General features: G+C 36.2%; 1 protein-coding gene across 16 annotated transcripts in view; it reads right to left on the reverse strand.

Annotated features, from left to right (window-relative positions):
* The window catches only part of LOC105726196 (NEDD4 binding protein 2 like 2), a 106,504-nt gene that overhangs the window by 70,075 nt on the left and 19,446 nt on the right, over positions 1-16,983 (reverse strand). For 11 of the 16 annotated variants that reach the window (XR_010337134.1, XR_010337132.1, XR_010337135.1 and 8 more), the window contains one exon: positions 14,789-14,935. The exons of 1 other annotated variant lie outside the window; for it this stretch is intronic. Coding sequence is in view for 10 of the 15 variants with exons in the window: in XM_012465537.3 (XP_012320960.1) it covers positions 14,789-14,935 (147 nt within the window). In the remaining 5 variants the exon portion in view is untranslated. Of the gene's footprint in view, positions 1-1,345; positions 3,385-14,573; positions 14,936-16,983 lie in introns of those variants that run through there. 4 more of the 16 variants (XR_010337136.1, XM_064361744.1, XM_012465538.2 and 1 more) reach the window with 3 other exon arrangements.

Below are 16,983 nucleotides of genomic sequence, written 5' to 3' on the forward strand. Positions count from 1 at the left end.
ATCCAGCTTTGTTAAGGCACTTTAACACTGAGCCAGACCCTGAGGATATAAAATCACAGTCCCAGCATTCAAAAATGTTAATTCCACAAATGTTAATCTCACTAGTAATAGTCTATATTCTATATAAGAGCCATTAGGTCCCCACCATCTTCCCTTCATCAAGCTATGTATTCAAGAGTAGGCGGCTTACCTTATTTACTTTTATATTCCCACCACTAGCACGTAAAAGGGGTGCAGTAAATGTTCAATACAAGTCTGGATAACAATTCCTTAAAATTGGAACCAACCCAAATGCCAATCAAAGACATACTGGATAAGGAAAATGTGGCACATATACACCATGGAATACTATGCAGCCATAAAAAAGGATGAGTTCATGTCCTTTGCAGGGACATGGATGAAGCTGGAAACTATCATTTTCAGCAAACTGACTCAAGAACAGAAAAACAAACACCGAATGTTCTCATTCATAAATGGGTGTTGAACAATGAGAACACATGGACACACGGAGGGGAACATCACACACTGGGGCCTGCCGTGGGGCGGGACTAGGGGAGGGATAGTAGGGGGTGGTATAACATTAGGAGAAATACCTAATGTAGATGATGGGGGGATGGATACAGCAAACCACCAAAGCATATGTATACCTATGTAACAAACCTTCACATTCTGCACACGTACCCCAAGACTTAAAGTATAATAAAATTTTTTTTTAATTTAAAACGCTAAATTTTTAAGCAGTATAAAGGACAAACAAGTTATTTCTATCATTAATTCTACACAATCAACTTTTTCACTTCAAATAGTTAAATCATATTAATAGATTGTAAGCTACAAAACCAAGGTAAAACTATCCTTAGAATTTAGTCATGGCAACATACAGTAGCTCGTACCTGTAATCCCAGCACTTTGGGAGACTGAAGCAGGAGCATCACTTAAGCCCAGGAGTTTGAGGCCAGCCTGGGAAACACAGTGAGACCCAATGTCTAAAAACTTTTTAAAAATTGGCTGGGAGGATTGCTTGAGCCCAGTTCAAAGTTACAGTGAACTATGATTGCACCACTGCACTCTAGCCTGGCAGCATGGGTGAAAAGTCTTGTCTAAGAATTCTGAACCCCTGATGGACTTCCAGGGATGTCAAACTCCAAATATTTTTGGAAAGAACATATAGCAGATGAACTGGAGCTAAAATTTAAAAGAACCACTGATTAAGGCAAATGTCCTAACTTTACACACAAAGGAACTGCAGAAAAGGAAATGTATCATAAGTGCCTCTCAACTAACCAGTGTTAAGAGCTATATATTTATTTGCTAGGGTTCCCATGACAAAGTACCAAAGACTAGGTGGCTTAAACAACAGAAATTTATTTTCCCACATTTCTGAAAGCTAGATGTCCAAGATTAAGATGTCCACAGGGTTGTTCTCTTCTCAGGCCTCCCTCCTCGGATTGTAGATGGCCTTCTTTCTCCGGTGTCTTCACATGATCTTCCCTTTGTGTTTGTGTTCTAACCTCTTCTTATAAAGACACCATTCATATTGGATTAGGGCCCATATGTATAATCTCATTTTATCTTAATTACCTTCTTAAAGACCCCATCTCCAAATATGGTCACATTCTAGGTGCTAGGAGTTAGGACTGTTATAAATCGGGAGAGCATACCATTCAACCCTAACACCCTGCCATCTGGCCCCTCAAAATTCATGTCCTTCTCATATGCAAAACACATTCATTCCATTCCAACAGCCCCCAAAGTCTTGACCCATTTCAGTATCAACTCCAAGCCCCCAAATCTCATCTAAATATCATTTAAATCAGGTACAGGTGACTCAAGGTTTCATCCCGAGGCAAAATTCTTCTCCAGCATGAACCTGTGAAACTAGACAAGTTAATTGCTTTCAAAATACACCACTGATGGGACAGGAACAGGACAAACATTCCTACTCCAAAAAAAAAAAAAAAAAAAAAAAAAAAATCAAAAAGAATGGGTGATGGGTCCCAAGCAGGTCTGAAATGTATCAAGGCAAATCCCATTCGATTTTAAGGCTCAAGAATAATCCTCCTGAGCTTCATTCTCCATCTTCCCAGCTGACAGGGGTAGCAGCCCTGTCTTCTGAAGGAGGACAGCCCTGTCACCTCCCAAAGCCCTAGGAGGGAGCCCACCCTGACTCCTCAGGCCTGAGCCCTCTGGTCTTGTGGTAGTAATAGTGGCCCCTTTGACTTATCAATCATCTTCAGGGTCATTCTTCCCTTTTCTTGAAGGAGAACACATGTTCACAGCCAGATAGCTCTACTGACCCATTTTATAGAATCCCAGAAATCCAACAGACCTCCTTCATTTTTATCCCTCTGTTCCCTTCAGTACCAACCAGCAGCAATTCCATTGGTATAACCCCATCTCTATCCTGGTTTCTGCTACTTTCTGCTGAAATGGTTTCTGCCAAGATGGCTGACTGGATCCAGAAGTCACATACCCCTAATTGCTTTAGGAAATGGTTGTTTTGAAACAACTTTGATGTTCTCTCCAGAACATGTTAAATTTTTGCAATATGGATACAGAATTTTCCAAATCTTCAGGTTGATTCCTTTTGGCTTAATAATTCCTTCTTAAATTTCTCTCTCCCCTCTTGCATTTTACTTTAAGCAGCAAGGAGAAACCAGGCTGTTATCTTTAATGCATTCCTTAGAAATCTCAGCTAAACATTCAAGTTCATCACTTAGAGGTTCATCTACTTTCCAAAAAACACAATCTGGCTAAGTTATTTGCCACATTATAATAAGGATCACCTTTCCCTCAGTTTCCAACAATATATTCTTCATTTGAGTTCCTACCAGAAGCACCTTTAACATTCTTATTTCTACCAGTATTTATTCAAGGTGACATGTGTACCTCTAAGATGACAGAAGCTTTCTCTACAGCTGCTCTTTTCTAAGCTTCACCAGAATCACCTTTGACAGCCATATTTCTACCAACAATCTCTTCAAGGCAGTCTAGGCTTTTTCTAACAAATACTTCTGCTGGGCTCTATTCATTATCTAGTTCTAAAGCCACTCCCACATTTTTAGGTATTAATTACACCAGCACTCTATTCCCAATACCAAAATTGGTATTAGATTGCTAGGGCTTCCATAGCAAAGTATCACAGATTGGGTAAAGAACAGAAATTTATTTTCTCACACTTCTAGAAGTCCAAGATGAAGGTGTCAGCAGCACTGGTTTCTTCTAAAGCCTCTAGATCTCTTTGGCTTGTAGATGGCCATCTTCCTCCAGTGTCTTCACGTGGTCATACCTGTGTCCTAATCTCTTCTTACATGGACACCACTCATAGGGGATTAAGGTCCACCAATATGACTTCATTTTATCTTCATTACCTTTTTAAAGGCCCTAAATCCAAATACAGTTACATTCCAGTTTCTACAATTAGAACTTTAACCTTCAATATGAGTTGGGTGTATGTGTGAGTGGGGCATGGGGATGGATAATTCATTCTATAACAAACCCAAACTACTCATACTCACTTGTTGTATGAATACTGAATACCAATCTTTCCCAGCCACCATGCTAGCTGATGACCATGCAACAGTGAACAAAACAGGTATAATACCTGACTCATGAAGCTTAAAATCAATGAGGGAAAATAATCATATACAAATGAATAAAGTATATGAGAGCATATAAGATGTATCTGGGACCTCATCAAGCTTGCTATGTCTAAGAAAACTTCTTCAAAGAGCTCCAATCTGAAAGACAAGAATGGAAGGGGTATGTGCACATAGAATTTTTTAGCAAGAGCGAACAGCATAGCATATTCAAGGAATTGAGAGGTGGCCGCTGGAATACAGAAAGTGAGAAAAGTAATTTAAAAAACATGAAGTTGTATAGGAAAGACAGTAACATCATCCAGGGTCTTAAATATCACATTATGATTTCTGGTTTTCATTCTAAGAGCAATGGGAAGCAACTGAAAGGTGTTAAGCATGATCACATCAACCCTTTAAAAAGATTACTCTGACAGAGGGCACAAGGAGCTTCTAAGATGCTAGTAACATTGTATTTCCTGACCTGGGTATTGATTATATAGGTATGCTCACTGTGTGAAAACCCATCAAATGATGTTAGTTAAAAATGTAGAAACAGATCCAAGAGATATTCAGGTGGCAAAGTCCATAGAATCCATTTGATGGATTCAATATGAGGGGGAAACAAGGCATCAATGAAGACTCTTGACTTTCTAGCTTGCAGAAATAGATGAAAGGTAAATCAATTCACTGTAGCAGGAATCCTGGAGTCCCAGATTTAGAGATCACAGGTTCAACTGGAGGTACCTTTTAAGCTTAAAAGTGTGAATGTCAAGTAGACAGTTAAGTATACAGACTGGAGTTCAGAGGAGGTTAAGAAGAAAACACATTTGGGGGTCAATATTGTTAATAGGACCAGCAGGTATAAAAATCAACCAACCACCTACAGTACTACAGGCACTAGTTTAGATTTTGTGGACACAGCTGTGAACAAAATAATTATGTCCTCATTGATCCTATATTCTATTTCAGGAATACTGCCAACAAATCAGTAGTAACTTCAACTACAAGTACTATGGTGAAAGTGACACCTCAGGTGAGACTTGAACATTAAGAAAACGCTAGGCATAGGAAAAGTAGATGAGAAGAGCATTCCAAAGAGAAACAAAGCTAGAGCTTTTAGCAAGGACAAGCTCATCATGTCTGAAGAACAGTTCAAAGAGGTCAGTATAGATGGACTGTATAGTAAATGAAGACTGGTACAAGACAGGGTCAGAGAAGCAGCCAAGGACTAAATTATATAGGGTTTAAGCAGTGAGTGATATTATTAATGCATATTCAAAAGAATTTAAATTATAGTCTACTTTAGCTGCTCTGTGGATAAAATTGTAAGGTGGCAAAAACAAAAGTAGGGAGACTACTATGTCCACATGAAAAATAAGACCACATAGAGAAAGCTAGAAGTGTGTCTAGAACTGAAACTTGAGAATTCTAAAATTCAAAGACCAAGAGAAGAAGGCAGCAAAGGAGACAAATAGTCACAGAGATCTGAACAAAAATCATGATGCCAAGGAAGCCAAGTATTTTAAGGAAAAACTTATCAAAAAATGCCTGAGTAGTCATAAGATGAACAGTAAGTAATGCCCATCAATACAGAGGACTACTCTGGAGACCTTAAAAATCAATGTAGAAGAATGACAGAAACAGAGCCTAAAATGGAGTGGGTTCAATATTATCAGTGAGAGGTGAGGGAGAAAAAGACAATGAATGTAGACTGCTTTTCAGAAAGAAGTTTGGCTATAAATGAGTTGTGTCAATAAAAAGGGACTTTTAGATCGGAAGACTTGATCATGTTTAACTGTTGATGGCTCAGAATCAGGAAAGAAGGCAAGGCTCAAGTTACAGAGAGAAGCAATAACTGACAATGTATAAAATTTCCTGAGAAGGAAAGAGATGCAATTCAGAGTACAGGTGAAGGCATTCAATAAACAAATGAGAGAGGACAGACGTAAATGGAGGTGTAACTCAGATTGCCTAACTCTTACAATGTGTTCTTTCCACTAAAATCATGCTATGTTTATTTTGAAAAGTGTCCAGAACAGGTCAACAAAATAACGAAGAAAGTTACTGAATTACTGAGGCTGAAGAGGCAAATAATGACCCGATATATATTATTTTCAGATAAATAATGGAAAATCATGTAAAGATATGCATCAGTATCAGCTATTCTTCATTGCTGAATAAAGATAAATATGTTCCAACTGAAAAAAGATGCAAGCACTTATTTGTGTGTTTTCTAAGTTACACATAGGATCACAGTTCTTTGGAAAAAGGGTTCTAAAAAGTGATTATGAACTTTTTGTTGAACCACTTTAAGACTGAGACAAATACCCGGAGTATTCGTCTCAGATAGTCTATAAATTCTTCTGTAAAGTGTTAAAGCAAAAAACTGCAACATAATTTCAAAAGAACCTTAAAAGAAATGGATAATCAAAAGCCTCAACTTTGCTCTACTCATCTGTATTCTAGGATTTAAATTTCTTGATCATACACCACATATCTAAATAAAGACTACTGGTGAGGTTAATATCTGGAAGAAAAGGATCTGTTACAGCATTAGATACATTCTTCTTTGGTGGTCTGGAAATCCTCTCCCCAGCAAGTATCAAATACAACTAATTCATGTTCCACGTCCATGTTTCCTATACAGGTTGAGCGCCCATAATCCAAGAAGCTCCAAAATCCTAAACTTTTTGAGCACTGACATGATGCTTAAAGAAAATGTTCACGGCCGGGTGCGGTGGCTCAAGCCTGTAATCCCAGCACTTTGGGAGGCCGAGACGGGTGGATCACGAGGTCAAGAGATCGAGACCGTCCTGGTCAACATGGTGAAACCCCGTCTCTACTAATACAAAAAATTAGCTGGGCATGGTGGCGCGTGCCTGTAATCCCAGCTACTCAGGAGGCTGAGGCAGGAGAATTGCCTGAACCCAGGAGGCGGAGGTTGCGGTGAGCCGTGATCGCGCCATTGCACTCCAGCCTGGGTAACGAGCGAAACTCCGCCTCAAAAAAAAAAAAAAAAAAAAAAAAAAGAAAATGTTCACTAGAGCACTTTGGATTTTCAGGTTAGATATGCTCAATCAGTATGTAGTCTGGAAATATTCCAAAATCCAAAAGAAAATATGAACTCCAAAACACTTCTGGTCTCAAGTATTTCAGATAGGGATAGTCAACTTTTATTACAAACTGCCCTATAACGTTGCTCTTCTTTGATTACTGCTTCCTTGGTATCAAAAAGTTTGTTGACTGTTTTAGGGAGAAGACCGAGCCTAATATCCAATAAAGAGTTACTGCTTCCTAGTAAAGGATAAAGTTCCTAGGACATAGTAGTAATCCAAAGATAACAAGATCCCTGGTTTTAATTTTCAAAATGTCTAGCCAATGGCTCCTGTCACATTTCCTATAAATACTTCAATTTACTTATATTCTAGATAAATGTCTTAACTGCATCTCTGCCCAGGATTAAATTGAATTATATTTCTATAATCCCAATACCCTTATGTACTGCTTACTAGTCTCTTAAATTGAAAACTATCAATTCATTCATAAAACCAATGATATTTCTTCTTTCATGAAGTCTTTTCTATTCTAAACAAAAACTCCACCTCTAGCTTAACACATACAAGAAAAAAAAACACAAACTACTCTTAAGGAATGAAGAGAAACCAAATAAGACCCAGTTCTTCAATTTTTTTAAGTTCACTAGAACAAAATAAGGAAAATACCCAACAATAAGAATTCTGTACTTCAAGATTTTCCTTGTAGAATTTAAGTAATTTACAAAGCAAACTGAAGTAACTATCTCTTTTAGTGTTTGTTTGGAAAATTAATGTAAAATATCATAAAATAAAGAAAGTTCCTAATTATTGTAGAGAAAAAACGTAACTCTTTAAATATTCAGAAAATGTATGTAATTTCCATAATACCTACTACTAACATACTTAAGTAGTAAGTGGACATAAAAGAAAAATAAGTAAAACCACTTAGAAGTAGTACTGACCTATTTTAGGAAATAATGCCTGAAAATCAATCAGGGTAAAAAAACCCAATTTACATAATCTAACAATCCATTTATTGGACACTATACATTTCAAATGCTAATTAAAATAAGAAAATTAACTTAAAGCCTTAAAGCACAACAGTATATGTAAATAACTCAATGGAAAAAATGCTCCTGAAATATGATTATCAAGTATTGATGTTTAATTTACAGAAAACATTTAAACATTAAATAGTATAAACTCTCAACCTTTTTTTTTTTTTTTTTGGAGATGGAGTCTCACTCTGTTGCTCAGGCTAGAAGAGTGCAGTGGCACGATCTTGGCTGACTGCAACCTCCGCCACCTGGGTTCAAGCTATTCTCCAACCTCAGCCTCCTGAGCGGCTGGGATTACAGGCACGCGCCACCAAGCCTGGCTTTTTTGTATTTTTAGTAGAGACAGGCTTTCACCATGTTGACCAGACTGTTCTCGAAGCATGAGCCACTGCATCCAGCTCAACTCTTTTGACTTTTAAACATAATTCTAAATGGCCACTTTAAGATTTCTTCACTCAACTTCCCTGATAAATCAATATACCTTATAACCTTATAAAATAAAGGTACCATAAAGATGGAATCAACTTTTCACTGGTATCTCTTTTCAACCTTGGCAAAGCACTAAATTAAAATAAAAAAACATAACTATGTGGCTTAAAAATAATACTGGATTACAGTAGATAAATATGTCTAACATAGATCTGAATCAGTTTTCTCTTTTCCTAGAGAAATCATGTTGGGTAAGTTGTTAAACCTAAATTTTTATTTCCTCTTTTAAAACCATTGTAGAATTGTGAAAATTCAGTGATGGTAACAATCACATTTAGATGGGGGCCTAGCACTGATGGGCATTAAATAAACAGCAGTTATTTAAATGGCTTTTATTAAGACTTTTTGCGACAAAATTCCTGTTTGTTGCAGCAGCATTGAACCATATAAGGAATCACTTGTAAAATTTTAACTCAAAATAGTTATCAGCTTTCCTTCAAAATCATTTAGTTAAGGGCAACCTGCAATCACGACTAATAGCAAATTCTGTAACAGTGAATTTCAACCTACTGTTTATCAATTAACATCCATCATCATATAATTGTTAATGTAAATATTTTTTCTCAAGCCCATACATTTAAGTTCTATGCCATGTCATGAAATCCCCACCAATGATTAACACAACAGATTTTTATAATCTTTCCAGCCATTTTCATATCTAAATTCTACATAACCCACAGGGTCAGGAAATTAACAACTGAGCTGTGGTCTATAAGTTTAACTTGGTTAAGTAAGGCTCAGAAGGAACAATGAGTTCAGTAGAATAAAGGAGGGAAAAAGAGATTATGTCCAGCTTTGCCAGTCACTTACCATTCCATCATCTTCATTAAAAATGTTATGAGGTTACAGGAGGACAGCTGGGCAAAAAATGAATAGAGTGAAAAAAAAAATGCATACAAGAACAGATCATGAAAAAAAGAAATAAGATTTCTAAGATTAAGAAAAACTGAGAAAAAAAAAAGAAAGAAAAAAGAATGGAAAACAAAGAACCCACAATCCCTTCCCAAGTAAATTTTCTTTCATTTTGTTATGCTAAAAAAATAAAGAGCTCAGAATTACAACTGAAGAGACATTTTGAAAGTTGTATAATTATTATTACTAATTGTAAACCAACACCAAGAATAAAACTTTAATTTTACATGTACCATCTGAAAACACAGTTAAAACTGCAAAATAATGCAAATAATAAAGTATATTTCAATGGACTCTACTAGAACACAATTTTAAACATGAATAACCACATGATTCTTTTCCCCTTAGTTACTAGCAAAACTGAGAGGCAAATCTAATATCTCCTCTCAAAATATTTCAATCTTCCCATCAATTTACAAAAAGTAGTTTAATTTTTTTTAAAAAGTAAATGGAAATACTAAAAACCAAAACAACACTTCAATGTGAAGTCTTCAGTTACTCACCAAAGTAGGTAAATGCTTGCTAATGCAACTGTGTCTAGTTTTGAGATTAGGGATCAGACTGCACCTGTGTCCATGCTACAGAAAAATAATCTATTTTTTTCCACACTGAAATTTAAGAGAACTTATTGAAGTTAACAGATTCCATTCTGGGAAGTGAAGTATAAGTGTAATCATTACAATGATCACAACTGGAATGTGACAGGGTTATCTCTCAGAGAGCAAAATTTGTCAGAAGGAGAAGGAAGAAAAAGAGATTATGAATGACTAAAATAAATTTCTGTTGAATGTATAAAAAGTCAAAACTTTTCAATATATACAGCTTAGCTTCTAGAATTAATATCTATTTACTGTTGAGACTCTCTTTCCAAAGTTATTTGTGCTACTCCTTCTTCTTCTTCTTGTGCATAGAGAGTTACAATGTATTAAGAATTTTGGGCCAGGCACAGTGGCTCACATCTGTAATCCTAGCACTTTGGAAGGCCAAGGCAGGCAGATCCCCTGAGGTCAGGAGTTCAAGACCAGCCTGGCCAACGTAGTGAAACCCCATCTCTACTAAAAATACAAAAAAATTAGTTGAGTGTGGTGGCACATGCCTGTAATCCCAGCTACTCGGGAGGCTGGGGCAGAATAGCAGCTTGAACCCAGGAGGTGGAGGTTGCAGTGAGCCAAGATCATGCCACTGCACTCCAACATGAGTGACAAATCAAGATTCCCTCTCAAAAAAAAAAAAAAAAAAATTCTGTAGGAAATATTCCAAATTACCGCTTACATATATGTATATTCTATTACAAAAATTACGCCAGTCAATGAACTCTAAATTACTGAGAGTAAATAGTAACCATCTTCTACATGTTTTCTGAACTTAGTTGAAAATAATCATAATTATTACCTTTTCAAGGTTTGCTCTGAAATTTACAAACCATGCAAAATTGAAAACTTAGGCTTAACACATTTGGCAATTTAAATCTATTAAATTGAATCAATCTAAATACTGCTTTGCAAAGTAAAAAAGGAATCAAAAGGACATACAAGACAATCACTAATCCCTATATGTTTAGGTTCTATTTCAAGAAACTTAATCCTACTTCTTCCCATTCTAAGGACAGTATAAGAAGAAAATACAGTAAACATGCAGGGAAACCAACTGTTTTAATGATACCTTAATTTTAAAAGATATGTATGCCAATCATCACCAAACAGAATATTCATTAATCCCTTAATACAATCTCTCCTCAGAAAATTTACAAAGATATAGCTGACAATTTTAATAGGCAAAAATTTAATTTGTAAATTGTGGCTCCTAAAACTTAACTCTAAAAATCATTAACTTAACCTACTCCTGCTGCTGCCACCAAAATTATTTATTCTGAATGTTGCGAATTATTTATTCTGAATCATAAGCTAAGACTCTGTAATTATTATAGACTAAGACATTGCTCAATGTGGATTGCAAACGACAAGGGAAAAAAAGCAACAATACTTTAGCCCTTATTAGTTACTGTATTCATGTCAGAATACTACATAAAACTTCAATAAAGACTAGCAAGCCTATCAGGTCAAGACACTAAAACACACAATTACAGTTCTACATTTTATACACCACCAATTTTCCTTATAAATACTTAAGAAAACACAGTCTCAAGACCAAGAATGGTGGCTCATGCCTGTAATCCCAGCACTTTGGGAGACTGAGGTGGGCAGATCACAAGGTCAAAAGATTGAGACCATCCTGACCAACATGGTGAAACCCTGTCTCTACTAAAAAAAAAAAAATTAGCTGGGCATGGTGGTGTGAGCCTGTACTCCCAGCTACGCAGGAGGCTGAAGCAGGAGAATCGCTTGAATCCAGGAGATGGAGGTTGCAGTGAGCTGGGATCCATCTTAGTTAAATATGATTAATGTCCAATTTAATTCTTTGTGATGGAAATGGTTAGAATGAGGTACAGCAGCAGGGGTTTATCCCACTAACACTATCTGGCTGGGTGCCTGTAATCCCAGCTACCACGTAGGCTAAGGCAGGATGATCACTTGAGACCAGTTAAGTCCAGTCTATTCAACACAAAGACACCTCCTCTCTTAACCCTGCCCCCACCAAGACTGTCTGAATAGGAAACTTTTGAAGAAGAATTACAAATTTCACATTTTCATAGATTTTTAGATACCAAGCAATGACTTTAAATAGTGACTTTAGTATTTCCAGTGCATTCCTCCATTCTGTTTTTAATTAACATTAGCCACAATATTTAGGAAAACAACTATTTTTGTGCCTTAAAAATAACAACTAGGTCAGGTATGGTGGCTCACACCTGTAATCCCAGCACTTTGGGAGGCCAAGACTGGCAGATCACCTGAGGTCAGACCAGCCTGGCCAACACGGTGAAACCCCATCTCTACAAAAATTATCCGGCGTGGTGGCACACATTCTAATCCCAGCTACTTGGGAGGCTGAAAGCAGAAATGCTTGATCCTGGGAGGTGGAGGCTGCTGTGAGCCAAGATCATGCCACTGCACTCCAGCCTGGGCAACAGAGCAAGACTCTGTCTCAAGAAACAAAACAAAACAAAACTAAAGCTGGTGCAGGTGCAGTGGCTCATGCCTGTAATCTCAGCACTTTGAGAGGCCAAGGTAGGAGGATCATTTAAGGTCAGGAGTACAAGATCAGTTTGGGTAACACAGCAAGACCCCATCTCTACAAAAAAATTTTTAACATGCAAAAATTAGCCAAGTGTGGGCGGTGCACGCTTGAAGTCCCAGCTTCCTGAGATGCTGAGAAAGAAGACCTCTTGAGCCTAGAAGTTCAAGGTTACAGCAAGCTATGATCACACTACCACACTCCAGCCCAGGTAGCAGAGCAAGACCTTGTTTGTTTAATTATAAGTAAGAATGTTAGTTTCCCTCCTAAGATTTATTTATTTATTTGGAACTCATGATGCAACAGTAGCTGTCTCACTAACATCATAATGTAAAAAAAATTAATTGGTAATGACTAATGATCTCTAGATGATTATTATTTAGCAGTTAGAACTAGAAGATGAAGACAAGTCTATAATCTGGAAATTTATTTTAAACTTAATATGAACATATTGCCTCATAATCTGTTTCTCCCAAAGGCAATCCTCTACTTTCTGAAAATAAACTTGATTAAACGTTGTTCAAAAAACTAATTTTTTTTTTTGAGATGGAGTCTTGCTCTGTCTCACAGGCTGGAGTGCAAGTGGCGCAATCTCTGCTCACTGCAAACACTGCCTCCCAGGTTTAAGCGATTCTCCTTCCTCAGTCTCTCAAGTAGCTGGGATTACAAGCACATACCATCATGCCCAACTAATTTTTGTATTTTTAGTAAAGATGGGGTTTCACTGTATTAGCTAGGCTGGTCTCAAACTCCTGACATCAGGTGATCTGCCCGCCTTGGCCTCCCAAAGTGCTGGGATTATATGCATGAGCCACCTCACCCAGCTAAAAAACTAAATTTATAGTATTACTACTCTTAAGTTTATGAAGACAGAGGAAAAGGAACACAGTCTACCTAAGAGTTGTTTCACCTGTCCCAAAATGAAATCCTTGTGTACGATTTTCAAACTGTGATAATCTACAGAATAAAATACGTAGAAACACAAGTCCAAATACCAACAAGTATTACTCTGAAATAAAATATATGAAAACATAGCTGAAGATGTATATATGTATATAATATACATTTACACACAAAACAAATTAGCATATTCTTACTGTATCGTATTAAGATGAGCAAATATATACATACAAGTGTTAAACAAGATAAAGGTAATATTCATTCAAACGTTAACAGCACTAAGTAGTACAAATAAAATCATATTCTTATTTCATTTAAGGCCATGTAATAAAGACCTTGTTGATAGCACTGAATCTAGTGTTTAGCCTCACAACGTAAAAAGTAATATCTGAAGTTGAAAGGAATAGTAAAAGGTTTTAAAACAAAGAAATACTATGGGATTCAAGATGCAATGGTTTAAGAGAAAGTTTAAAGGCCAAATATAAAGAATCACAATGCTTAATTTTTTTAAACAGCATTGTAATTACCTGGGGTTTTTCCCTAAAAAGAGTAAATCAAAAAAGTAAATCAAAACTATTGAAGAAATGTTTTTCAAAAGACATTGGGAACAATGGTATTAAGAGAGGTAGTAATATTTTTTCCTCATGTTGCAAAAAGAGAAATGCTTAATTATCTAGGTTAGTCTAGGTAAAGCTCAATTTGAAGGCAGGGGATGAATGACAAGACCTCTGAAATGAATTCCATCTCAGTTTTTAATCTTAAGTGAAGAAACACATCTAATAAAGAAAACTATCCAATGAGAGAAATAGTTTGCTCTACAGAAAAATCAGTACTAGAAGACATTCTATAGTACAAATCCTCTTATGATCAATGTTAAGCAACTGTTCAAAATACTTTTATACTAGAATTATATCACATTAAATTGAACAGAGAGAAGCAAACATTATTAGAATCACTTTATCTTTTCAAGAACTGGCAAGCATATGAGATTAGAGAGATGGCTTGAGAAGAAGGATGATATGTATATGTATACATTACAAGATGAATATGTATATCACGAAGAAAATTCCCCAGATTGATATGCCTACCATCTAACATTTGCTGGGGAATTTTGTTTGAACCAAGTGATGTGCTGATTATAGCTTAGAAATAATTTTGTCACACAGATCAATCAGCTGAAATGTAATTTTACCTAATGAATAGAGGAAACAACTAAGGTGCCCTATGACAAGTTAGTATTATCTTGCATATTTAAGGAAGTAAGGGAAAAACACTGAAGTTTTATAAAAAGTTAGATTTAGGTATGAACTATTAAAAAACTGTTCAATGTTATCTATAAAATAGATAAAGTTAGTTTAAAATTCAATTGTAGAAAACCATCCTAGCATCTACCCACCACTCTACTACTCAGGTGTTTTCTTAACAGCCAAAAGTATTACAAGAGAATATAAAAACATTTAAAATACAATTTCATATAATTTTTATTTACATGTTAACAACTTGCTGGGAACATTCTTTGTGAGGCAATGTAGTCTTTTTTTATTTGAAACTATTTAAATTCCAAGACAGGCTCACTAATTCTTTTTCCATTGCAAATAAATGTGTTAGCTGAAAATAGCTAATTTAATGATTATCTGTGACACAGACATGATTATGTGAGCCAAGAGAGCCTTCCCACCTCTGTCTCCCCTGTGGAGGAGGAGGTCTTTGTGTGCTTTTGTGTGATGGTTCCACTGAATTCATTACAATAGAAATGGACATTTGATATTCATAACGATCCAACATCTGAGCAATCTTCTTTCGAGACACACCATGTTTATTCCTCCTAACAAAAAAGAAAAGGATTGTAAATCTTTGTTGCAGAATGTACAGGCTTAGAGATTAACTGTTTTAGAGGAAAAATATACAAATTCTGAATAATATATTGCAAATAAACAGTAGATCTATTTCACCTGCCCACATTTTATGTAAAAAGACTTATGACAAACTCAAGGTTTTTATCAATGTTTTAAAAAGGTGTAAAAATTCCATATATCATAGAAAAATGTTAATTACATCCTCTTCACATAGAACTACCTATTCACTCAACCTGCTGACTATACCCCCCTTGTTAATAACAAAATTAAAGATTATGAGGTACTGTTTTAAGAATTACAGAAAGATTAAGTGGACTTCTAGGACTTACAAAAACTGAAGTAAAATAATCACTTTTTACAAGTTATTTTATGACAGTTCCTATCACATTTAAAAAATGTATTATCAGGCTGGGCGCTGTGGCTCTCGCCTGTAATCCCAGCACTTTGGGAGGCCAAGGTGGGAGGGATCACAACGTCGGGAGTTCGAGACCAGCCTGGCCAATATGGTGAAATCCTGCCTTTACTCAAATTACAAAAATTAGTCAGTTGTGGTGGTGGGCATCTGTAACCCTAGCTACTTGGGAGGCTGAGGCAGGAGAATTGCTTGAACCCGGGAGGCGGAAGCTGCAGTGAGCAGAGATGGCGCCACTGCACTCTAGCCTGGGAGAGAGCAAGACTTTGTCTCAAAAAGAAAAACAAATTATCAATACCAAATTATTATTAGAGACACAGTTTAAACATGTCTTACAAATATAATGTTGAGTGAAATAAATTAGACAAAACAAATATAAACTGTATGATTCCATGTATATATGTCTTATACATAAGCAATATAGATAAAGGTTTGATAAAAGGCAAAACTAAGCTATGGTATTTTTTTTAACCTGCCCCTGATCCCTAAACTACGATATTAAGGCCAAATTGTTATGGCAAAACTTTAAAGAAAAGATATTATGATTACCCAGGCAAAACAACGGTTACCTTTAGAGAATAAAAGACAACTGTGACTAAGAAGAGGAATGCAAAGAGCTTCTGAGGTACTGGTAATACTCCCATGACATGGGTGACAGTGAAATGTGTGTTAATCTTGTAAGAACTTTGTTAAGTTACATATTTATATTTATGTACTTTTCTGTATGTAAGATTATAAGAAATTAAAAAGTGGTTTAAAATTTATTCTGGACCCTCAAAGAACTTCTGACAACTTATTTTACCCTCATGGTTTTCTGTAACTTGACCTGGACATGACAAAACATACAGAAAACATATTTTACATTTATAGTTCTAGATGTACTAATGCCAATTTCTTTATCTCAGAAAAAGGCCAGAAATGTTTACTTTTCGAAGCTGATGTTTACATTCAAGATAAGAAGAGAAAGCAAAAAAGTTAGAAGAAAAAATGATATGAAGTTGAAAACTGTCAAGATATGACTAAATCTAGCTGAGTACAGTGACTCACAGCTGTAATCTCAGCACTTTGGGAGGCTGAGGCAGGCGGATCATGAGGTCAAGAAATCGAGACCATCCTGGCCAACATGGTGAAACCCCATCTCTACTAAAAAATACAAAAATTAGCTGGGCGTGGTGGCAAGAGCCTGTAGTCCCAACTACCCGGGAGGCTGAGGCAGGAGAATTGCCTGAACCCAGGAGACAGAGGTTGCGGTGAGCCGAGATCGCGCCATTGCACTCCAGCCTGGGTAACAAGAGCGAATCTCTGTCTCCAAAAAAAAAACCAAAAAAAAAAAAAAAAAAAAAAAAGAAGATAATAAATTTTAACAGTTCCTAAAAAATGTAATGAAGCCCTAACTGCATTAGCATTTTATCATTCATTTATTCATCATTACCAAATATTTTTAATTTTTAAGCTTCTGTCTCTTCCACCTCAGGTGTGATATATACACACACAGCTAGGCAGGCAAAAAAACCCCAGATATTAATACTAACAAATCTGTTTGTCTGTCTATACATGAACACACAGCATACAAATCAGAAAGCAAAAGTAGCCAAAGGAATGAAA

This window comes from Aotus nancymaae, unplaced genomic scaffold (genome assembly GCF_030222135.1).
Source record: "Aotus nancymaae isolate 86718 unplaced genomic scaffold, 86718_ANA_hifiasm-v0.15.2.pri h1tg000043l, whole genome shotgun sequence".
Taxonomy (NCBI): Eukaryota; Metazoa; Chordata; class Mammalia; order Primates; family Aotidae; genus Aotus; species Aotus nancymaae.